This window comes from Camellia sinensis, chromosome 2 (assembly GCF_055761805.1).
Source record: "Camellia sinensis isolate YWXY chromosome 2, ASM5576180v1, whole genome shotgun sequence".
Classification (NCBI taxonomy): Eukaryota; Viridiplantae; Streptophyta; class Magnoliopsida; order Ericales; family Theaceae; genus Camellia; species Camellia sinensis.
Genome location: NC_138962.1, coordinates 80,439,276 through 80,463,220, shown reverse-complemented (window position 1 = coordinate 80,463,220; position 23,945 = coordinate 80,439,276). Strand labels below are relative to the sequence as shown.

Sequence of the window (23,945 nt, the reverse complement as noted above, 5' to 3'; positions counted from 1 at the left end):
AAAAAATAAAAATTATCTAGGTTGAATACAAATATTATATTCACCAAAGTCAAAATGCCCAAAAGTATGTGATGGGAGAAATTAGGGTTTAGTTGATCTAGGTTGAATACAAATATGATCCATTTGTTTGTTGGCATGTTACAAAAACATCAAAACACTTAATCATATCATTATCTTTAATTTATATATATATATATATATATATATTTATAAAAAGTTAAAAAGTCAATTAAAATAGTTAATTTTCAGACGAGTTCTTTTGGTTTGAAAATAGACTATTTTAGTACTTTTTTTGATTTTTTTGTTAAAATATGAGGTGAAAAAGATTAATATATTTGAGATAATTTTTTTATTTTTGAGGAAAAAACATGCAAAAAGTGCAAAAAAATAGAACTTTTGATTTTTTTATATAAGTATTTGATTTTTAATTTTTTTTAATAATTTTTTGAATATTAGAAAGAATGAGCTAAAGTTCTGAGGCATAGAGGAATACCTATTAGGGGTATGAGTTGAACTTACCTCAAGGTGTTGCATGAATGGAAAATGCTCTGATTTGCGATACATATCATATGTAATTCTATAACAAAATTATGTAAATTTTTACGCACTTAAATAAGTAATTTTATAAAAATACATAAGTTAAACAAAAATTTATGAAAATTTAAAACTTATGCGAATTTATATTTAACTTACGTATTATTATAAGATCAATCATATAAATACGTAAAAAATTATGTAATTTTGTGTTAGGTGTGCACGTTGAAGAATTTTCTTACATAAATATTAGGTCACTTTGGTCTCTGACTTTTTAATTGTGATATGTTTAACTATGAATTTTGAATTTCGTTTCAAATAAGGACAATTTAAAACACTGTTGTTCCATTTTAAGAGCAAAATCGTTAATTTGATAAAATATAAACTAGTTTGACAAAATAAATGTCAAAAAATTATTTTTGAATTTTTAAAAATTATTTCTACCCCCAAAGATAAAATTATATAAAAATGATAAATCTTTTACAGTTTTTTTTTTAATTCTTTACCAAATTAATTTTTAATATGTGTTTGGATGATAATCATATAATAGTTGGATGTTTTTATTGATATTTTTAAATAGTTATCATGTAATAGATGGTTATATTTGTTGTTAACAGATATTTTTAGATGATTATTATTTAATAGATGATTATTAAGTTTTTAATGTGTCATTGATATTTTTAATATATGAAATATTTTTATTTTTGAATTTTTTGATTTAGTAGGTTGGTTTAATAATAACATCAAAATTGTCGTTATGTTTAACTTTTGAAAAAATAGAAATTAATTTAATGAAAATAAATATAAAAAAAATTTATTCTAAAAAATTATTTCTACCATTTCAAAAGATAAAATTATGTAAAAAAGATATATTTTTAATTTTTTTTCTAATTTAGTTTTTAATTTTTTTAAAAAAATTCTAAAATAGATCCTGAAAACCAAATGAAACGTAACTTTATAATCAAGAAAGTTCTAATATTATTCATTAAAAAAAAGGTCATTACATTTCAAACAAAATATAAATTAACTAATACAAAATAAATTATATAACGATTTTACCTTTAAAATGAGTCGTTTGCAAGGAAAATATCTTTAATTATCTTTGTTTAAATCAAAATTTAAAATACACATCACAACTAAATAAATCAAGTGTGAAGTGACACAAAGCCCAACCTAGTTGCATTGTAATTGGTCCTAAATTGTATTAAGGTGTCGTTTGTTTAAATCAAAATTTAAAATATACATCACAACTAAATAAATCAAGTGTGAAGTGACACAAAGCCCAACCTAGTTGCATTGTAATTGGTCCTAAATTGTATTAAGGTGTCGTTTGGCAAATTTGATTTTTTGATTTTTTTGACTTTTTTAGCCTGAGATTTTTTTATTCGTTTGGTTTTTTTGTTTGGTTTTTTTGACCTTTTTTGTATTGGAATGACAAGATTGCCCTTCACTTGAAAATAATTCTTTTTTGACTTTTTATTTGTATATGTGTCAATTTAGTAATTTTGTATCAAAAGTCAAGTGTTTTGTCATTTTATGACTTTTTTTTGTCCTTATGTGCTTATTTAGATATGTTTACCAAACCAAGACTAAGGATTGGTTTGACATAAACTAAATAATATAAAAAGTCAAAAAATTACTATCCTATTTAAGTTACATTATTTTATTTAAATCACATTACCTCTATCACATCAAACTCAACCCAAACCCAACTCATATAAACCAATAAATAAAAAAGTACGTTTTTTTAAAATATCTCAAATCAACTTTAAGTAGTACTAGCGGTTGGGCACACACGATGTGTGTGCAAATTAAATAAAGAGGAATAAAAGAAAATAATAATGAAATTAATATTATAATGTGTACTTAGCTTAAGTGGTATGAGTCCTCATATTTAAACCCATCATCTCTTTGTTTAACTTTTTTTTAAAAAAATAAAAAAGACTGCCACATGGCATGAGGAGAGTAAAGCAAGCTTCAGGACACCATATTATGTGTTCACTTTATAATAGTACTAGTGGGTGGCACACACGATGTGTGTGCAATTTAAATAAGTAGGAATAAAAAAAAATAATAATGAAATTAATATTGTAATGTGTACTTAGCTTAAGTGGTATGAGTCCTCGTATTTAAACCCATGGTCCTCGTACTTAAACCCATGGTCATGGGTTCAAGTCTTGCCCATCTCTTTGTTTAACTTTTTTTTAAAAAATAAAAAATAATGCCACATGACATGAGGAGAGTAAAACTTCAGGACTCCTGTTCACTTTATAATAGTATAGAATCTCTTTGTTTAACTTTTTTTAAAAAAATAAAAAATAATGTCACATGACATGAGGAGAGTAAAGCTTCAGGACTCCTGTTCACTTTATAATAGTATAGATAGATAGATTGATTAAGACGAAGCTTTCGCCGAAGTGAGCAGCAGCAACAAATACAAATTCCGACCAAATACTTCAGCTGCTGTTCTTCGGACTCCCTCCCTGCGCTTCCTTCTTCCCTCGCCTGCCTGCTGAGCCTCCTCTTCTCTGGATTCTTCTCCGCTCTGCTCCACACCCGAACCGTAAACCTATTTCCACATTTCCACACACAAATACAATTGAAAAATGCTCCGATCCAAATGTTTTACTAATTATTTAAATATTTTATATGAGTATAGCACTTATGTATTACGTGGGTCTCATATATGTTGGTAAAATATTTTGCATCCTACTCCATGCCCACATCATCAAATCAGGATTTCTATCAATCCCCACTCATTTCCCACCACCTCATCAATTTCTATTCCAAGTCCCAACAACCACTCCATTCCCTCCAAATTTTTGAAGAGACCCCAATTAAATCATCCACTACTTGGAGCTCAATCATCTCTTCTTTTGCCCAAAATGAACTCCCTTGCCTTGCTATTGTTTTCTTTCGTCGAATGCTCCATCTTGGGGTTCGCCCCGATGACCGTATATTCCCCAGCGCTACCAAAGCTTGCGCTGTTCTTTCGAGGTGTGACATTGGGCGCTCACTCCATTGTTTTGCTCTCAAAACTGGGTTTGATGTTGATGTGTTTGTGGGGAGTTCTGTGGTTGATATGTATGCCAAATGTGGGGATATTAGAGATGCCCGGAAAGCGTTTGATGGAATGCCTGATAGAAATGTTGTTTCTTGGAGTGGGATGATATATGGGTATACTCAATTGGGTGAAGATGAGGAGGCCTTGACTCTATTTAAGCAAGCATTGTGGGAGGATTTGGATGTTAATGATTTTACTTTTTCGAGTGTCGTATGGGTTTGTGGAAATTCTAGGCTTCTCGAATTGGGGAAGCAAATACATGGTTTGTGCTTGAAAATGAGCTATGATTCATCGAGCTTTGTGGGTAGTTCTCTCGTTTCTATGTCCTCCAAGTGTGGAGTTATTGAAGGAGCTTATCAGGCTTTTGATGAGATACCTGTGAAGAACCTAGGCATGTGGCGTGCAATGCTTATTGCCTGTGCTCGGCATACACACACAAACAAAACGTTTGATTTGTTCAAACAGATGGAAAGTGTTTGGATGAAACCAAATTTCATCACTTTCTTGTGTGTGCTCTATGCCTGCAGCCATGCGGGACTAGTTGAAGAGGGACAACATTACTTTCAGCTAATGAAGGTGTATGGGATTGAGCCGACAGATCAGCATTATGCTTCCATGGTGGACCTGCTTGGGCGTGCAGGAAAATTGCAGGTTGCAGTTTCAGTTATCAATGAAATGCACATAAAACCAACAGAATCTGTATGGGGAGCTTTATTGACTGGTTGTCGAATTCACGGGGACACAGAATTAGCAGCTTATGCAGCTGATAGGGTCTTTGAGTTGGGTCCTGTGAGCTCGGGAATGCACGTGCTACTGTCTAATGCATATGCTGCTGCTGGAAGATATGAGGAGGCAGCCAAAGCCAGGAAAATGCTGAGGGACCGAGGGGTGAAAAAGGAAACGGGTTTGAGTTGGATTGAGGGGGGAAATAGGGTTCATAAGTTTGCTGCCGGGGATAGGTCCCATGCAAAATCTAGAGAAATTTATCGAAAGTTGGAGGAATTGGGAGATGAAATGGAGAGAGCTGGTTATGTTGCAGATACTAGTTTTGTGCTGGGAGAAGTGGATAGTGATGAGAAGAATCAGGCAATTAGGTATCACAGTGAAAGACTGGCCATTGCATTTGGGCTTATTGCTCTTCCACCTGAAAGGACACTTAGAGGGTGTTTGGGAAGTGAGTTTTTATGTAGGTTATTTTAGTTGTAGGATATTATTAGATAAAAAAATTTTAGTGTTTGGGAAGATAGTTGGGTTTTTTTGTGGTTGGATGTGATGTTTGTGAGAGAAAAAGTGAAATGATTATGGGGTTGGATGTGATATTTTGTTTGTATTTGTTTTTTTTTGGTTTTGCAAAACTTTTGTCTTTTAGTGGAAAAAATGAGAAAAAAATTTGGGAACCAAGTTCCCAAACACCACCTTAGAGTTATGAAGAACTTGCGTGTGTGTGGAGATTGTCACACTGCAATAAAATTTATGTCAAAGTGCAGTGGAAGAGTAATTATTGTGAGGGATAACAGTCGGTTTCATCGATTTGAGGATGGGAAATGCTCGTGTGGTGACTATTGGTGATTAAATTGTAAGTATACGTTCAGTAGGACCAAATTGTTTTACTAGGAAATTAGAAAAGGAAACTTGTGTCTCGTAACAATTGATGATTCAAATGTAACAAATTCATGGAATTCACCATTTTTGACATAGGAACTGCATGGAAGATGCAAAAAAGAAAGATGTTCGTGCAGTCTCTATTTATTAAGTTAAGGAAATATTGTTGGCATATAAGCCTTTTGGCAAGACTGACTTCAATTTGGTTATTGGTTAGGCGTTTTTAGTTTGCTCTTTTTTGGTTTCCTTGTGTTCTTTGCATCATCTTGATGCTTTTTCAATAAAGTCTAATTATTTATCAAAAAAAAAAAAGACTTATTACTATTTGTTCTGGGGATTTAAGTGTCCTGTATGCTATTACTTGAATAACATTCAACAACTAAATGATGATAGTTTCTTCTCGTATACAGGCTAGAGGCAGGGATTCATTTTTACATCCTGTTGTGCTCAAAATTAGGAACACTATAGAAACCGTCTTGTTGTGGCCTTCATTTGATGGAGATGAAGGTAACAAGTTTGCTTTTCTAAATTTGCCGATCCTCATACTGTTGCTAAAGCCTGATGTCTGCAAGTTTGTTTCTCCCTTTCAGTTTTCCAAAGCTCAGCATGGGTGTATTGATTGTCTAGCACTGATGCATGTACTGAACTACAAGCTCCAGAATCATTCAGAGACTTGACCTCAAAGAACACAAGCCTTGTGACAGTTGTTCATGTCAATATCTCATTTGCTCTTTGCATAAGCACTTTTGTTTTTCACAAGAATTCAACTGATCTCTGTGATGTTAAATGCTGGGGATGTTGCAATGAGAGATTCAGTACTCAGTTATGTGATCCATCAATTAACACATGATAAAAATGAGGTTGTTTGGTCTGCCAAAATGGGCAATGAGGACTGCACGTATGAGGCATTGATATCTACATCATTTGTTCTATGCATGGCTAATGTTCTCATCAGTGCTTGTCGAAAGATCCCAGACTCTTGCAAGAAACCCTTTGCTTGGGAAATTCTTCCACGTTTCATTCAGTCGCAGGAAGTATGTTATAATAAAGGTCACAATTGTTGGGTTCAAGTTGTATTGACTTTCAATATCTAGGGTCTCCACATTTTTCTTGTTACCATTCCTCTTTATTCATCTTGGTGGTGATAGCAGGTGATGATGGAATCAGAGCATAGAGCTGCATGCCTCCAGGTTTTCTTCTCAGCTGTATATCATCTGAAGTCTATAATTCTTCATTACACTTCAGATCCTCTCAAAGTCTCTGAAATCTCTTAGAGAAGGATCAGAAAAGGTAAGAAATCCACTACGATGGACCTTAGTACATCCATTTTCAGTTTTCTAGTTTAACATTCAATACCAATTTATTGGCAAGCAAGCAACTTATTTCTTTTCTGAGCTATTTTGTGCAGGCTTGTGTTTTTGTGTGTACAGGTGCGTGCATGTACTATTGTCTAACTTTAGTTATCGTGTTCTTCTTAAACTGCTAGTTAATATGGAATCTGAGTTCTGCCTGTCAAAATTTTCCACATCTGTACACCATAGAATCACTGAAGCACGCACAAGAATAGATTTATGTCCTCCTTATATTCTTTATACGCAGATTTAATTAATTATGCACTTCTTAATTTCTGAAGTATATGACTCTTTCTGACCTGGAAAACATTAGGGCCATATTGAGATTAAGCAACTAAGAAGGACGTGTTGGACAATCTTCACTGTATTTAAAAGATTTAATTCTATTGTGTACACAACAACAAATAGAATTTAAAGAAATAAAGAAAAGGAGAGAATTTGTTTGATTACAAAAATCAAACTCGAAATAAAAATAAATAAATAAAAAACACAGATTTTATTTTGTTACAAAAACAAAATTAAAATCTGATTAAATAAACAAATAAAACCAGAATTAAATTAAACAACTTACTTGGTTAATTTATATGAATAATTTTTCTGATCAAGTCCAGTGTTTAACACTGTGTCCTTAAGACAGATTCGTCCTCTCCACGGTGCTTTTAGAATTTGGACGTCTATCTCCCAGGATGAAATGATCTTACCACAAACAATAGCAGCACTACAAATTGTTTGCCTTACGAACACACTAAGTGTTTACACTCTTTCTTTCGGAAATAAAAATGCAGCAAGATGAAGAATATAATTTGCAGAGTATGGAGTACGAAAATTGGAATGAAATCCAAATGGGAGGCTAGTCTATTTATAGATGTAAAGGTGGCTTTTGGATTTGAATTGAACAGGTATGAAACCTATTAGATTCAAATTTAAACAGATTTGAATCTGTTTATTCAAACAGATAGAAACGGGAAGGGCTCTGTTTGGATGAGCAATAAATCCAAAATAGTTTAATTCTGTTTGAAAACGGGAAGGGCTCTGTTTGGATGAGCAATAAATCCAAAACAGTTTAATTTTGTTTGAAAACGGGAAGGGCCCTGTTTGGATGAACAAAAAATCCAAACCAATTTAATTTGAATTATTGATTTTATTTTAATAAAAAATAAAATAAAATTCAAATGTTTTTGGCCCAAAAAGATTAGAAGCCCAACCCAACCACGCACCCGCGCCCAGGCCCAGCCCGCCCGACCGGACGGACGGCGGCGGCGGCGCGCGCGCGTGTGGTGATTTTTGGGTCCAATGGGTCTAGCCCATTTTGCCCATAACCTCTCCCTCTAAAACACTTGGGTACCCCTTGGGGCACACCCCAAGTATCTCACCCTAAGCCTTATAAACCCTTTCAAAACTTCCCACCAAATCAATGTGGGACAAGCCAATTTACAACCTTAAGGAATTTCCACCAAAACTCCATTTCCATGGAGCACACTTTGGCTTCAATTTCCCATTCACTCGGTAATGGTTTTGAGCAACCAAATATACCACGTGAATCACAACGCGGCATAGAACGCGTTACCACTTTGACCCGAGTAAATCGACACTCGGGGCCCACCTAAAAAATAGACCGAACTTAGGAAAAAATTCTGGTTTTATCCAGAATTTTATAACCATTTCCAACAATCCCCCACATAAATGGAATTTGATGACAACGGAAATGCAACAAAATGCAGACTTTAACGAAAGAGTATAAGTCGAAAATATCTTGCATCAGGATAGTTAGTTTTCGGCTTTGAACCTTCCCTAGTGATAACCTATCGGACTTACTGGCTAACCAATGGACGCGATGCCTTGAATTGTTCAGCCGTTTGTGTAAGCCAAGACAATAGATTTCACACAAAATATCTTCTAACACATCGTGGTTCTCACTGTTGTGTTCATTTTGGCCTTGAACGCGCCTGGTTTTCATAAGTGTTTCTAGAGAATTTAGCCTTTTCATTCTCATAGAACCGGCCCCAGTTCAACACTCATATAGGTGATTCTTATTGTGAGTATCTCCTTATACTCATCTTGATTTTATGTCTTAATCAAGATATAAGTAATCATTAAAAGCAAAGCTTATCCTTATACCCCTGCAGACAACATATGTTGCAGATATCACTCTCACCATAGGAATGGGTAGGAATATTAATCCCTTGGTGATTTCTGGCGAGCCATACATAACTTAGTTGTCCCTTTGAACTTAGTTCTTGGGATCTCCAGTCATATAAGTAGGGTTACCATTATGACGACTCTTATGTAATAGGCTTTAATCCCATCCCCTTTGATGAACTATACACTAGCTCTTTTGTCAAACCTTTTGTTAACGGATCTGTAATATTCTCTTTAGATTTTATATAATCTATTGAGATTATTCCGTTTGACAACAATTGCCTTACGGTATTATGTCGACGACGAATATGTCGTGACTTACCGTTATACATGTGATTCTGTGCCCTGCCTATTGCAGATTGACTATCACAATGAATGCAAATAGCTGGCACAGGTTTTGGCCACATTGAAATGTCTTCTAAGAAGTGACGAAGCCATTCTGCTTCAATAGATTATATAAAATCTAAAGAGAATATTGCGGATCCGTTAACAAAAGGTTTGACAAAAGAGCTAGTGTATAGTTCATCGAAGGGGATGGGATTAAAGCCTATTACATAAAGAGTCGTCATAATGGTAACCCTACTTATATGACTGGAGATCCCAAGAACTAAGTTCAAAGGGACAACTAAGTTATGTATGGCTCGCCAGAAATCACCAAGGGATTAAAATTCCTACCCATTCCTATGGTGAGAGTGATATCTGCAACATATGTTGTCTGCAGGGGTATAAGGATAAGCTTTGCTTTTAATGATTACTTATATCTTGATTAAGACATAAAATCAAGATGAGTATAAGAAGATACTCACAATAAGAATCACCTATATGAGTGTTGAACTGGGGCCGGTTCTATGAGAATGAAAAGGCTAAATTCTCTAAAAACACTTATGAAAACCAGGTGCGTTCAAGGCCAAAATGAACACAACAGTGAGAACCACGATGTGTTAGAAGATATTTTGTGTGAAATCTATTGTCTTGGCTTACACAAACGGCTGAACAATTCAAGGCATCGCGTCCATTGGTTAGCCAGGAAGTCCGATAGGTTATCACTAGGGAAGGTTCAAGGCCGAAAACTACCTATCCTGATGCAAGATATTTTCGACTTATACTCTTTCGTTAAGTCTGCATATTGTTGCATTTCCGTTGTCATCAAATTCCATTCATGTGGGGGATTGTTGGAAATGGTTAATTTTTCCTCAAGTTTGGTCTATTTTTTAGGTGGGCCCCGAGTGTCGATTTACTCGGGTCAAAGTGGTAACGCGTTCTATGCCGCGTTGTGATTCACGTGGTATATTTGGTTGCTCAAAACCATTACCGAGTGAATGGGAAATTGAAGCCAAAGTGTGCTCCATGGAAATGGAGTTTTGGTGGAAATTCCTTAAGGTTGTAAATTGGCTTGTCCCACATTGATTTGGTGGGAGGTTTTGAAAGGGTTTATAAGGCTTAGGGTGAGATACTTGGGGTGTGCCCCAAGGGGTACCCAAGTGTTTTAGAGGGAGAGGTTATGGGCAAAATGGGCTAGACCCATTGGACCCAAAAATCACCACGCGCGCGCCGCCGCCGCCGCCGTCCGTCCGGTCGGGCGGGCTGGGCTGGGCTTGGGTGCGTGGTGTGTGGTTGGGTTTCTAATCTTTTTGGGCAAAAAACATTTGAATTTAATTTTATTTTTTATTAAAATAAAATCAATAATTCAAATTAAATTGATTTGGATTTTTTGTTCATCCAAACAGGGCCCTTCCCGGTTTCAAACAGAAATAAACTGTTTTGGAATTAATGCACACCCAAACAGGGCACTTCCCGTTTTACTATCTGTTTGAATTGATTCAAATCTGTTTGAATTCAAAACCCAACATGTATGATACCTGTTGGACAATCTTCACTGTATTTAAAAGATTAAATTCTGTTGTGTACAAAACAACAACAAGAATAAAAGAAATAGATAAAAGGAGAGAATTTGTTTGATTACAAAAATCAAACTCGAAATAAAAATAAATAAATAAAACTACAGATTTTATTTTGTTACAAAAACAAAATTAAAATCTGATTAAATAAACAAATAAAAACAGAATAAAATTAAACAACTTACTTGGTTAATTTATTTGAATAACTTACTGTGTCCTTAAGACAGATTCGTCCTCTCCACGGTGCTTTCAGAATTTGGACGTCTATCTCCCAGGATGAAATGATCTACCACAAACAATAGCAGCACTACTAATTGTTTGTCTTACGAACACACTAAGTGTTTACACTCTTTCTTTCGGAAATAAAATGCAGCAAGATGAAGAATATAATTTGCAGAGTATGGAGTACGAAAATTCCTGAATAGAAAACATCAAATGAGGGTGGTCCTATTTATAGATGTGAAGGTGGCTCTTGGATTTGAATTGAACAGGTATGTGGCTCTTGGTTTTGAATTGAATAGGTATGATACCTGTTGGGTTTTGAATTTCAAACAGATTCAACAATTCAAACAGATAACAATTACGGGAAGGGCCCTGTTTGGGTGTGCACTAATTCCAAAACAGTTTATTTCTGTTTGAAAACGGGAAGGGCCCTGTTTGGATGAACAAAAAATCCAAACCAATTTAATTTGAATTCTGGATTTTATTTTAATAAAAAATAAAATTAAATTCAAATGTTTTTGGCCCAAAAAGATTAGAAGCCCAACCCAACCACACACCACGCACCCGCGCCCAAGCCCAGCCCGCCCGACCGGCCGGACGGACGGCGGCGGCGCGCGCGCGCGTGTGGTGATTTTTGGGTCCAATGGGTCTAGCCCATTTTGCCCATAACCTCTCCCTCTAAAACACTTGGGTACCCCTTGGGGCACACCCCAAGTATCTCACCCTAAGCCTTATAAACCCTTTCAAAACTTCCCACCAAATCAATGTGGGACAAGCCAATTTACAACCTTAAGGAATTTCCACCAAAACTCCATTTCCATGGAGCACACTTTGGCTTCAATTTCCCATTCACTCGGTAATGGTTTTGATCAACCAAATATACCACGTGAATCACAACGCGGCATAGAACGCGTTACCACTTTGACCCGAGTAAATCGACACTCGGGGCTCACCTAAAAAATAGACCGAACTTAGGAAAAAATTCTGGTTTTATCCAGAATTTTATAACCATTTCCAACAATCCCCCACATGAATGGAATTTGATGATAACGGAAATGCAACAATATGCAGACTTTAACGAAAGAGTATAAGTCGAAAATATCTTGCATCAGGATAGGTAGTTTTCGGCTTTGAACTTTCCCTAGTGATAACCTATCGGACTTACTGGCTAACCAATGGACGCGATGCCTTGAATTGTTCAGTCGTTTGTGTAAGCCAAGACAATAGATTTCACACAAAAATATCTTCTAACACATCGTGGTTCTCACTGTTGTGTTCATTTTGGCCTTGAACGCCCCTGGTTTTCATAAGTGTTTCTAGAGAATTTAGCCTCTTCATTCTCATAGAACCGGCCCCAGTTCAACACTCATATAGGTGATTCTTATTGTGAGTATCTTCTTATACTCATCTTGATTTTATGTCTTAATCAAGATATAAGTAATCATTAAAAGCAAAGCTTATCCTTATACTCCTGCAGACAACATATGTTGCAGATATCACTCTCACCATAGGAATGGGTAGGAATTTTAATCCCTTGGTGATTTCTGGCGAGCCATACATAACTTAGTTGTCCCTTTGAACTTAGTTCTTGGGATCTCTAGTCATATAAGTAGGGTTACCATTATGACGACTCTTATGTAATAGGCTTAAATCCCATCCCCTTCGATGAACTATACACTAGCTCTTTTGTCAAACCTTTTGTTAACGGATCCGCAATATTCTCTTTAGATTTTATATAATCTATTGAGATTATTCCGTTTGACAACAATTGCCTTACGGTATTATGTCGACGACGAATATGTCGTGACTTACCATTATACATATGATTCTGTGCCCTGCCTATTGCAGATTGACTATCACAATGAATGCAAATAGCTGGCACAGGTTTTGGCCACATTGGAATGTCTTCTAAGAAGTGACGAAGTCATTCTGCTTCTTCACCTGCTTTGTCTAAAGCAATGAACTCGGATTCCATTGTGGATCGTGCGATGCAAGTTTGTTTCGTGGATTTCCAAGAAACAGCAGCGCCTCCTAGAGTAAAGACATATCCACTAGTGGATTTTGAATCTTTAGTATCCGATATCCAATTGGCATCACAATAACCTTCGAGTACTGCTGGATATCGCGTAAAGTTCAAACCATGATCACGAGTAAATCTTAGTTATCTAAGAACCCGAATGATCGCTTTCCAATGGTCTTCTCCAGGGTTATTAGTGTACCTACTCAATTTACTTATAGCATAAGCTATATCAGGACGAGTACAATTCATTAGATACATTACGCTTCCAATGATTTGGGAGTATTTTAACTGAGACACTGCATCACCTTTATTTTTTGATAAATAAAGACTGATGTCTACAGGTGTTCTAGCTAAATTCAAATCATTCTTGATAAATTTATCAAGAATTTTCTCAATATAATGAGATTGAGATAATGCATATCCGTCAGATGTTTTAGTAATTTTCATTCCTAATATAACATCTGCGACCCCCATATCTTTCATATCAAATCTTTTGTTAAGCATCTGCTTAGTTGATTTGATCATGTTTTGACTGCTTCCGATGATAAGCATGTCATCCACATAAAGACAAACTATGACATATCCTTGGTCAGTGTTTTTAACATAGACGCATTTGTCACATTCGTTTATCTTAAACCCATTAGTAAGCATTGCATGATCAAATTTTTCATGACATTGCTTAGGTGCTTGTTTTAATCCATAAAGGGATTTTACAAGTCGACAAACTTTCTTTTCTTGCCCTGATACTACAAACCCTTCGGGTTGTTCCATATAGATCTCTTCATTTAGATCACCGTTTAAGAAAGCTGTTTTAACATCCATTTGATGTATTTCTAATTTAAACAACGCTGCTATAGAAATAAGCATGCGAATGGATGTTATTCTTGTCACAGGGAAATATGTGTCAAAATAGTCCAGACCTTCCTTTTGTCTGTAACCTTTAACAACAAGTCTTGCTTTATACTTGTCAATTGAACCATCTGCTTTCATTTTTCTCTTGAATATCCATTTATATCCAAGAGGTTTAGAACCTGGTGGAAGATCCACCAATTCCCAAGTATGATTTTGCATAATGGATTCAATTTCATTATTAACAGCCTCTTTCCACAAAGGTGCTTCAGGACCTGTCATTGCTGCCTTAAAGTTTTGAGGTTCATTTTCTAACAAGTATGTCAGAAAATCTGGACCAAAGGATTTTGATGTTCTCGCTCTCTTACCTCGTCTAGGTTCATCATTAGTTAAATCCTGTTGGTCGAGACTATTACTAGTCTCTTGTGTTTGATTGTCATTAGTCTCTTGACTTTGTGTACAATCATAAGTTCTTTTCTGGGAACTTAATTCCTGTCCTTTCTTGTAAGGAAAGACATGTTCAAAAAACACAGCATTCCTTGACTCTATAATAGTGTTCACATTTATATCAGGTATATCTGATTTATAAGTCAGAAACCGATATGCACTACTATTCTGAGCATAACCAATAAACACACAATCTACTGTTTTTGGTCCAATTTTAGTCTTTTTAGGAACAGGTACTTCAACTTTTGCCAAACACCCCCACACTTTTAAGTATTTGTAGGAAGGTGGTCGACCTTTCCACAATTCATAAGGAATGCTTTTGGTTTTCTTGTGGGGTATTCTATTAAGAACATAATTAGCAGACAATATTGCTTCCCTCCACAAGTTCTGTGGTAAACCTGAACTTAGTAACATGGCATTCATCATTTCTTTTAGGGTTCTATTCTTCCTTTCAGCAATTCCATTTTGCTGTGGAGCATAAGGGGCTGTAGTTTGGTGAATAATGCCATGTTGTGCACAAAATTCATTTAATGGTGCATCATATTCACCACCCCTATCACTTCTAACCATTTTAATGGTTTTACCAAGTTGATTTTCAACTTCTGTTTTGTAGAGTTTAAACATTTCTAAGGCTTCATCTTTACTTCTAAGTAAATAAACATAACAATATCTTGTGCAATCATCGATAAATGTTATGAAATACTTTTTGCCACCTCTAGTTTGAATAAACTTTAAATCACATACATCAGTGTGAATTAATTCTAGAGGTTCGGTTTTTCTTTCAACCGATTTAAATGGAGCCTTAGTTAGTTTCGCTTCTACACAAATTTCACATTTATGATTTGGAAAAATTCAAATTAACCTGCTTATGTCCAAAGTCGACATAACAATTTATCATTCCAAATCACTTGAAATTATTGTTAAGAAATAACTTGAGTTGATATCATACATGCATATCAAACGCATCAACTAAAAATAATAAATTAACAAAATAAATTAATCATGCACAATCCCATCACTTGTGTACGGGGAGCAAATATTCCGGCGTGCCCGTATTCCTTTCTTCCGGGCTCCGTCGATATCCGATCACCTGCGAGCAAATAACGGTGAGCTACCCGGCGGTGTGTGGCCGGAAAAACCCTCCGACGGTCAAGTTAGCACACACCTTAGAGGGAATAGAGAGAAGGGAGAGAGTGTTTGAGTGTAAGGATTTCTTACAGAGATGTTCGTGTGTCCCGTATGGGGGGCGCAGGCATGCTTTTATACCTTCTGAACCCCATATCCACTCCCAGTCATCTCCTGACACGTGGCTCTGCTATTCCATCTGTCAGCATAAACCATGTCATTCACCACCTAACCTCAACTGCTTGACTTCACAGCTGGAGCTCGGCAGCCGAGCTGTTCTACCTCGGCCATGTCATGCTTCAAACCCATGCGCCTAGCCGGACAAACACATGAAGGACCGGGCTAGGCGGCATCTCGGCAAAGCCTAGCCCGGGCTCCTCCTTTGGTTGGCCTTCTCGCCGGTCAATCAACTACCTCGGCTGACCGCGCCTTTCCGGGCGCCGGTCTCTCGGTCTGTCTGGTTTCGACCATCCTCGGACCGAGCATCCTGGTCTGACCGGTCACTTCCTGGCCGAGCAGCTTCCGTACGGTCCGGGGCGGCACACACTCAGTCCAAACTCTGCCCGGCCCAAGTTCTGGTAGCCCATCTCTGGGTGAACAGTCGATCATCTCGGCCCAATGCACTGCTGGGCTCTCAACTTGCTCGGTCGATACCTCGGCCCAACACCGGATCATAAATCACCCTCTCAATTGCCCCTTAATCCCGTCCGCGAAAGCGTGACTGGGATTACTCACTTCGACCGAGATAACATTTCTCCGGTCGTCAAGTCGCTAAGCCTTCACCGAGCTAATCTGCTATCCTTCCCCGGTCATGTTCCTCGGCTTACAGCCTTTTCGTCGAAAGTAGCTCGGCGGGCTCTTCGTCTCTTCATCCCGTCGCTTCAATCCTGACGTAGCCATAAATGGGGACACGTGGCGAGCTCCCATTGGTCATCGAGAAGCCAACCTGCCGTTCTTGTCAGATTTTTGAATTTGGGCGGCCTTTCACCCTTACATATACATCACCCTCCTCAAGCCATTTCTTCCTACTGCCTTTCTACTATCTGACGATCCAGAGCTCAAGCCCTCTCCTCTATCTCGACTGCCATTTCTCATTCTTGGAAGAACAGCCCCCATCCTCCAAAGGTAAGGTTTTCGATCCCCCTAGTTGCTATTTTCTTTCATTTTACACACATTAGGGCACAAAATCGTAGCATTTAGGGCAAAGGCCATAGAATCTGTCCCAAACCCTCCACTGTTCTTGGTGTTCTTCGTCTTCCTGAAGAACGCTGAAGAACTGGGGTGAACCGGGCTCTGGGCCTTCTTTTGATCCAAAAAACCAACCAAACCGGGCAAACAACATGTTTGTTTCAACCCCAGCGAAAACCGAGATAACAAAGGACCTGACCGTTCAACCGGGCTAACATCTGGTCCGCTTGGGCGACCGGGCTCCTTAGATAGACAACCGAGGTGGTTTGGCACCCTTAATGACCGAGGTAAAAACCAGCACCTTTCGCGCGACCGCGCTGACACTTAACACTTGCCATCCTTTTCCTGCAGAGTCCAAGGGGACCACTGTCATTCCTGAGGCTCTCAGGACCGGGCAACATCCAATACACAGAGCCAAACCCCTCAGCCGGGATACCCTAAGCCGGCCAAAAATGGGGAAATTCCGCTTCCTAGTGGATACTCCGGCTGCGCTGGCTACGTTCAGGGAGGAGTACGGCGTCCCGGCCGATGTCCACCTGCAGCTCGCAGAAGAGGAGACCACACCTTGGGGTAGGGAGGAGTGCCCCTTCACCGTGCTATCCATCGTTGAAGGGGGTCTTCGTTTCCCGCTCAACCCTCTCATAACCGAGTTCCTCCGCCGCACCGGGCTGGCACCCACACAGGTGTCCACCAACACTTATAGAATAATCAACGGCGTTCACGAATTGAACCAACGGCTAGGCACCAACTTAGGCCTAGCCGAGATATTGAGGCAATACACAATGGGCCACACCGGTGACGGCCTAGCTTACTACTTGAAAATAAGACCGGGCAAGGAAAAGATCATAACCGGCACCCCGGATAAAGACATGCACGACGACGATTTTTTCTGGGTGTCCGGCAACTACGAAACAGCCGAGGTACCGGGCTGGTCTATAAACAAAAACTTCGGTTCTTCATGTAAGCCGCTCACCTTGCTCGGTTGGTCTAACTCTTTACTCTGCATCTAACCGGTTTTCCTGTCTCCTTTGCAGCAATCCAAGCCTTACAAGCCAACTATCAATTCCCAAACGTCGAGGCAATTCGGGCCGTGCCTAGGTACCGTCACCGAGATTGCAACGAACTGCTCGGCTACACCCCGACTTACAGATATTCAGCTCCGCGCCGGAGCAGAGTAACTGACTTCCTCAGGGCTCCTTCGCCACCCCCAGATCCTACCCTTCCTGACGTACCACTCATTCGCCTGACCGAGGAACAAGAGATGGCAAAGCGCAGCAGAATCAAAAACCTTCTAACCGCTACCTCAGCCGAGATACCGAGCGTCACCACCCGCTCCCCGGCTGCCGGTCAGTCGAGTGCAGCCGTGGTAGCCCTTGCTTCTCCAGCTCCAGCTGCCGGGCAATCTGCCAGAGAAGCGCGCCGGGCTGGAAAAAGACCAAGGGCAGATCCCTCCGCCGAGCTCGTCGCCGAGCTGACAACCGAACACCCAGCTGAAACTCCTGCTCCCGTGCCCGCTTGGCGTCCTCAGCTGAAGCACCGGGGACAGGACATCCCGGCGACGGCTTCGATCAAGGCTGACAAAGAACATTTGCTCGCATTCGATCTCTCCTACCGGGCGATGTGGTCGGCAGCGACCACGTCCCTGACACCCGGCTGGTGAAATCCTCAGTCAAGTCCATGGCCAGGGTAAGTCGGCGTTCTTCTGAAAATTTCACGAAGTGTTTGCCCGGTACTTTTTCTGCTCGGTCTCCTTTCTAATCTACTTTGCTTTTGTGCAGGCCATTCAAAAACAACATCTTGTCTTGGAGCGCATCCACCGGCTTAGGCAGAAAGCCAACGACACTGCCAGCCAGGTTGAAAGCCTTCAAGCCGAGCTCGGTCGGGCTAAAGCTTCTCTCGAGATGGCCAACAATGATAACAACAGACTGCTCGGCCAGCTGGATGCAGCCGAGAAAAAACGAGATGAGCTCCAAGCCGAGGTGGACGCTCTGAAGAAGTCGAAGAAGAAAGCTTGCCGGGCTGCAAACACCGCTGGCTTCAACGAGGCCGAGGAGAGCTACAAAAAGTAGGTCTTTGCAACCCAAGACATCTACTTTAAGGCCGGTTGGAAGTCCGCCTGCGAACACCTCGGCCAAAGTTCTGACACCGACGTATTTGCCAACCCTCCTCCAGCTTCTCTACCGGTCTACCTTGTGCCATATGCAAACGATGTTTTCAGCGCTTTACAGGCTGAGGCCGAGGAGGGACTTGAAGATGGGGACGGGGAGACAGATTCTGAGGAAGAAGAGGCCGAGGTGCCTGAGCAGCCCGGCAACGATGAGCCCGGCGCCCAAGAAGCAAGCCAAGCTATTGACCTTGATGCTGATGCTGCCGAGGATGCGTTCACCAATCTTCCCCCCTTAGTTTAGGTTACTTTTTCCTTGTTTTTGTATTTTTGCTTCCAACTCTTTTGATGTAACCGGGCTCTGTCCCCTCCGTTTGTAATGAATTTCTTATCAATGAAAATTCAAATTTTTGCAAGTGTATGCACGGTTGTAATCAGTTCTGTTTTCAGCAAAACATCTCAGTATAACTCATCGAACCGGAATACATAACACGGTCTAAGCACTTCAGCAGAACAAGACAAATTCATGAACCGGAGTAGCCACTTCGGCTGTAACTAAGTCGAACAAATCAACACTTCCAACCGGAGTACATCATCTCGGTTGGGAATCCAAAGTTGGACAAGACACCAACTCTTCCAACCGGAGTACATCACCTCGGTTGGGAATCCAAAGTTGGACAAAACGCCAACTCTTCCAACCGGAGTACATCATCTCGGTTGGGAATCCTAAGTTGGACAAAACACCAACTCTTCCAACTGGAGTACATCCTCTCGGTTGGGAATCCTAAGTTGGACAAAACACCAACTCTTCCAACCGGAGTACATCCTCTCGGTTAGGAATCCTAAGTTGGACAAAACACCAACTCTTCCAACCGGAGTACACCATCTCGGTTGGGAATCCTAAGTTGGACAAAACACCAACTCTTCCAACCGGAGTACACCATCTCGGTTGGGAATCCTAAGTTGGACAAAACACCAACTCTTCCAACCGGAGTACACCATCTCGGTTGGGAATCCTAAGTTGGACAAAACACCAACTCTTCCAACCGGAGTACACCATCTCGGTTAATTTCAAGTTGGCCGCATTCCATGGCCGGGGTATAGCTCTTTCCTCTAGATCCTCCAAGTGGTAAGCCCCCTTGCCAGCCAGACCAGTGATCTTGTAGGGTCCTTCCCAATTTGCCCCTAGTTTGCCTTCTTCTGGCACCAGGGTGTTGCCCATAATCTTCCTCAAAACCCAATCTCCAACTTTGAACGGTCTGGGGTGCACTGTCTTGTTATACTTCTTGGAGAGCTCTTGTTGGTAAGCGGCCACATGGATGAGGGCTTTCTCCCGGCGCTCTTCCGCTAAGTCCAGCTCCAAGGCAATAGCCTCGGCATTTAGCTCGGGCTCAAAACTCTCGGTTCTGAGGGTGGGCATTTCAACTTCCAAGGGTATGACCGCCTCCATGCCGTAAGCCAAAGCAAATGGAGTTTCCCCGGTTGAACGTCGCGGGGTTGTTCGGTATGCCCAAAGTACACTGGGCAATTCCTCAGCCCACTTTCCCTTGGCCTTTTCCAGCCGTTTCTTCAACCCATCCAGTATAGTCTTGTTCGACGCTTCGGCTTGACCATTGGACTGCGGGTAGGCCGGGGTGGAGTTGTAGAATTCTATCTTCAGATCTTCACAAAATCCTCTGAATAGGCGACCGTCAAACTGGGTGCCGTTGTCAGAGATCAAAATCTTGGGGACGCCAAACCGCGTGACAACGTTCTGCCAGACAAATCGCTTCACGTCTTTCTCTTTGATGGTTGCCAAGGGCTCAGCTTCAACCCACTTTGTGAAGTAATCTGTGGCCGCGATGAAGAATTTCCGGTTGCCCGGTGCTGTTGGCAACGGTCCCACTATATCTAGCCCCTACATGGCGAAAGGCCAAGGACTGGTGAGGGGAAGAAGTTCCCTGGCAGGCTGGTGGATCTGATGGGCGAATTTCTGGCATTTCTCGCACTTGCGGACATATTTTTGCGCGTCGGCCTGCATGCACGGCCACCAGTATCCCTGCGAAATAGCTCGGTAGGCCAAGGACCTGCCCCCGATGTGGCTGCCACAAATGCCTTCATGAATTTCAAATAAGAAGGCCTTCACACTGTTCGGGTGCACGCACTTGAGATAAGGACCGGTGAAGGACTTCTTATACAACGCGCCTGATGGAGAGAGCCAAAACCGCTCTGACTTCACCCGGATTTTGTGTGCTGCTTTCTTGTCCGCTGGAAGAGTCCGGTCTCTGAGGAACAAGATCAAGGGGTCCATCCATGAAGGACCTAGCTCGGCGCAGAGTACATCCGTCTGCCCGGCGTTTTCAATGCTCGGCCGCGGAAGAAAGTCAATCAACAGGGGGTTTGGAGACGTACTATCTACCATGGATGCGAGGCCGGCGAGTTCATCAGCCCGGCTGTTTTCTTCCCGGCCAATCCGTTGGACTCTGATTGCCTCAAACTGCTTGATATGGTCCCTGACCAGAGCTTGGTACTTCGCCATCCTGTCGTCCTTCGCGTCATAAATCCCTGAAACTTGGTTAACCACAAGCTGGGAATCACTATATACCAGAAGCTCGGCAGCCTTCATTTGAATTGCGCTCTTGAGCCCAGCAAGAAGCGCCTCGTACTCAGCCTCGTTGTTAGACGCCGGGAAGCCGAGTGTGATAGAATGCTCAATGGTTAGGCCGTCCGGGGATATAAGAACGATACCTAGGCCGGCACCATGACGGTTGGACGCTCCATCAACAAAAAGCTTCCACATGTCCCCCACAAAAAGCTTCCAGCAGTCAGATGGGTCCTGAGAGTTGCGAAGGGCAATGGGATCACAACTGCTCGGCTATGCGGTGTCAAGTTTGGTGTTGACCGGTTGAAATTCAGTGCTCCTTGGTGATTCGACACCGGACTCAGCAAGTTGGTCCGTAATGTCCAAGTCCGTAGGCGAATCACCAGGTTGCGGTGTGAAGCCGGCCGCAGGTTCTGAGCTGTCTGGAACCATTCCTCCCCCCCTTGATGATTCGGCACCGGACTCAGCAAGTTGGTTCAGAATGCCCAAGTCCGTAGGCGAATCATCAAGTTCTGAGCTGTGTGGAACCATTCCTTCCCCCCTTGGTGATGCGGTACCGGACAGAGTGGATGGGTTGGTGATACACAACTCCGTCATCGCAGCACCGGGAGGTATTACCGTGCAAACGGAGGGAACTTCGATGGTGCGCGCTAACTCCGCGGCGCGACCTTCTGCAGCTGGTAGTTCCTCGGTTGGCATTGTGTGCGTCTCATCAGCTGCCTCGGCAATATCGACCGGGCATACCGGATGAGTGCCAGGTGAGAACTCGGCAACAAAATCGGCCAAGGTTTGGGCTTTGATTGCGGTGCGCGGCTGGAACTTCACATCGAACTGTCCCAACTCGACCGCCCATTTTAAAATTCGGCCTGAAAAGTCTGCGCGCTCAAACAAGGCCTTGAGGGGGAACTCGGTCAGTACGACGATGGTATGGGCGTGAAAATAATGTGCCAATTTCCTCGAAGCCATCATCAGTGCCAACGCAAGCTTTTCCAGCGGCAAGTACCTCGTCTCAGCCGGCAGCAAGGTCTTACTTACGTAAAAAATTGGGAGGTGCTTGATTCCGTCAGCCCGGACTAACACCGCACTTACTGCGTGTTGGGAGACGGCAAGGTAAAGGTAGAGTTCCTCACCGGGCTCTGGTGTAACCAACAGCGGCGGAGAAGACAAATAATCTTTGAGCTCGGCCAAAGCTCGGTCACACTCGTCATCCCATGAGAACTTTGACTTCAATGCTTGAAAGAAAGGGCGGCAGCGATCTGATGACCGGCTTATAAATCGATTAAGCGCGGCGGCCATCCCGGCCAGATGCTGCACGTCCTTAGTCGAGCTAGGCTGCTTCAATTCTTGCACGGCTCTAATCTGAGTAGGGTCTGCTTCGATGCCTCGGTTCGTGACTAAGAATCCCAAAAATTTCCCGGATCCCACCCCAAAGGCACACTTCGAGGCGTTCAAGCGCAGCTTGTGCTTCTTCAGAATGGCGAACATCTCGGTTAAGTCGGACAAATGGTTTGCCTCATGTCGGCTCTTTACCACCATATCATCGATGTAAGCCTCCATTGTCCGACCGAGCAAAGGAGCAAACATTTTGGTCACCATCCTTTGAAAGGTTGCCCCGGCGTTTTTCAAACCAAAGGGCATAACTCGATAGCAGAAGAGTCCCCTTGGAGTCGTGAAAGAGGTGATCTCTTGGTCAGGCCCATGCATGGCAATCTGGTGATAGCCGCGGTACGCATCCAAGAAACTGAGTCGACTGTGTCCAGCCGTCAAATCCACTAGCTGGTCAATGCGCGGCAAAGGGAAGCTGTCTTTTGGACAAGCTCGGTTGACTGTCTTGTAGTCGACACAGACTCACCACTTTCCATTCTTCTTAGGCACCACTACCGTGTTGGAAATCCACCGAGGGTAGTGCACTTCCTGTATTGCTCGTGCCTCAAGCAAGTTTTTTACCTCCTCCGCTACTACCTCGGCGTGATGCAGCGCCGATCTCCTTGTTCGCTGGATGACTGGCTTTGCTCCAGGGAAGACATTGAGGTGATGGCAGATAAAACTTGGGTCAAGGCCAGGCATGTCGTAGGGCGACCATGCAAAGACTTCGATATTCGCCATAAAAAACTCAATCATCTCGGTTCTCTCCATGGCCGAGAGACTTGAACCGAGCAAGAAGAATCTGTCCGGCTGCTCGGCATCAATCCGCACCTCAACCAATTCTTCAACAGCCTTGTCTTCGGCTTTGGTGCCAACATCATCCAAGACACTCCGGTCCTCCGGTCCCTCGATCATTTGAACGAATCCTTTGGCAGCCCGGCTCCCGTTGACCGCCACGAAGCATTGCTTGGACATGACCTGATCCCCCCAAATCTCCTCAATTGCCCCCATAGCCGAGGGGAATCTCATCACCTGGTGGTAGGTCGATGCTACGGCCTGCATGGCGTGAAGCCATCCTCTTCCAAGGATAAGGTTGTACGTTGAAGGCACTTGTAGCACCCAAAACTCCACTTGCATGACCACGGATCCCGCTTTGACCGGCAGGATAATCTTTCCCAATGGCCACTCCGGTTGCGAGTTAAATCCAACCAGTGGCGAAGTGGCCGGAGCCAAGTCTGTCTCACTGAGTTTGAGCTGTTTGAACGCATCATAATACATGATCTCGACCGAGCTTCCCTGATCGATCAAGATCCGTCTAACATCAAATTCTTTGACGCGTAGTGTTACTACAAGAGCATCATTGTGCGGCGTCTGGATACGCTCTAAATCTCTTGAGGTGAAACTAATCACGTCTTTCTCTTCTGTCTTCCCCCTTTTGATGGCGGGCTGTACTGA

General features: G+C 41.8%; 1 protein-coding gene, 1 long non-coding RNA gene and 1 pseudogene across 3 annotated transcripts; 2 read left to right on the top strand and 1 right to left on the bottom strand.

Moving 5' to 3' along the window:
• Positions 1-3,066: 3,066 nt before the first annotated feature.
• Positions 3,067-6,481, top strand: LOC114315488 (putative pentatricopeptide repeat-containing protein At5g52630; annotated as a pseudogene). The gene is made up of 4 exons (XR_014361178.1): positions 3,067-4,761; positions 5,020-5,174; positions 5,611-5,707; positions 5,791-6,481. The product of XR_014361178.1 is annotated as a putative pentatricopeptide repeat-containing protein At5g52630 (transcript).
• Positions 3,750-5,514, bottom strand: LOC145820143 (uncharacterized). Its single transcript, XR_014361179.1, has 2 exons — positions 5,015-5,514; positions 3,750-4,753 (listed from the first exon to the last, which is right to left on the bottom strand). It is a non-coding gene; the product is annotated as an uncharacterized LOC145820143 (long non-coding RNA).
• Positions 5,587-6,474, top strand: LOC145814670 (uncharacterized). The gene is made up of 3 exons (XM_082911651.1): positions 5,587-5,771; positions 5,961-6,234; positions 6,352-6,474. Exons 1-3 carry the CDS (start codon positions 5,587-5,589, stop codon positions 6,472-6,474), a joined length of 582 nt encoding a protein of 193 aa, XP_082767777.1.
• Positions 6,482-23,945: the final 17,464 nt, after the last annotated feature.

Bases quoted from the DNA above. Each gene is read 5' to 3' on its own strand.
- LOC145814670 (XM_082911651.1), top strand. From the start codon at position 5,587: ATGATAGTTTCTTCTCGTATACAGGCTAGAGGCAGGGATTCATTTTTA. The intron at 5,772-5,960 runs GTTTGTTTCTCC...GTTTTTCACAAG, and splicing joins CTAAAGCCTGATGTCTGCAA to AATTCAACTGATCTCTGTGA. The intron at 6,235-6,351 runs GTATGTTATAAT...TGGTGATAGCAG, and splicing joins GTTTCATTCAGTCGCAGGAA to GTGATGATGGAATCAGAGCA.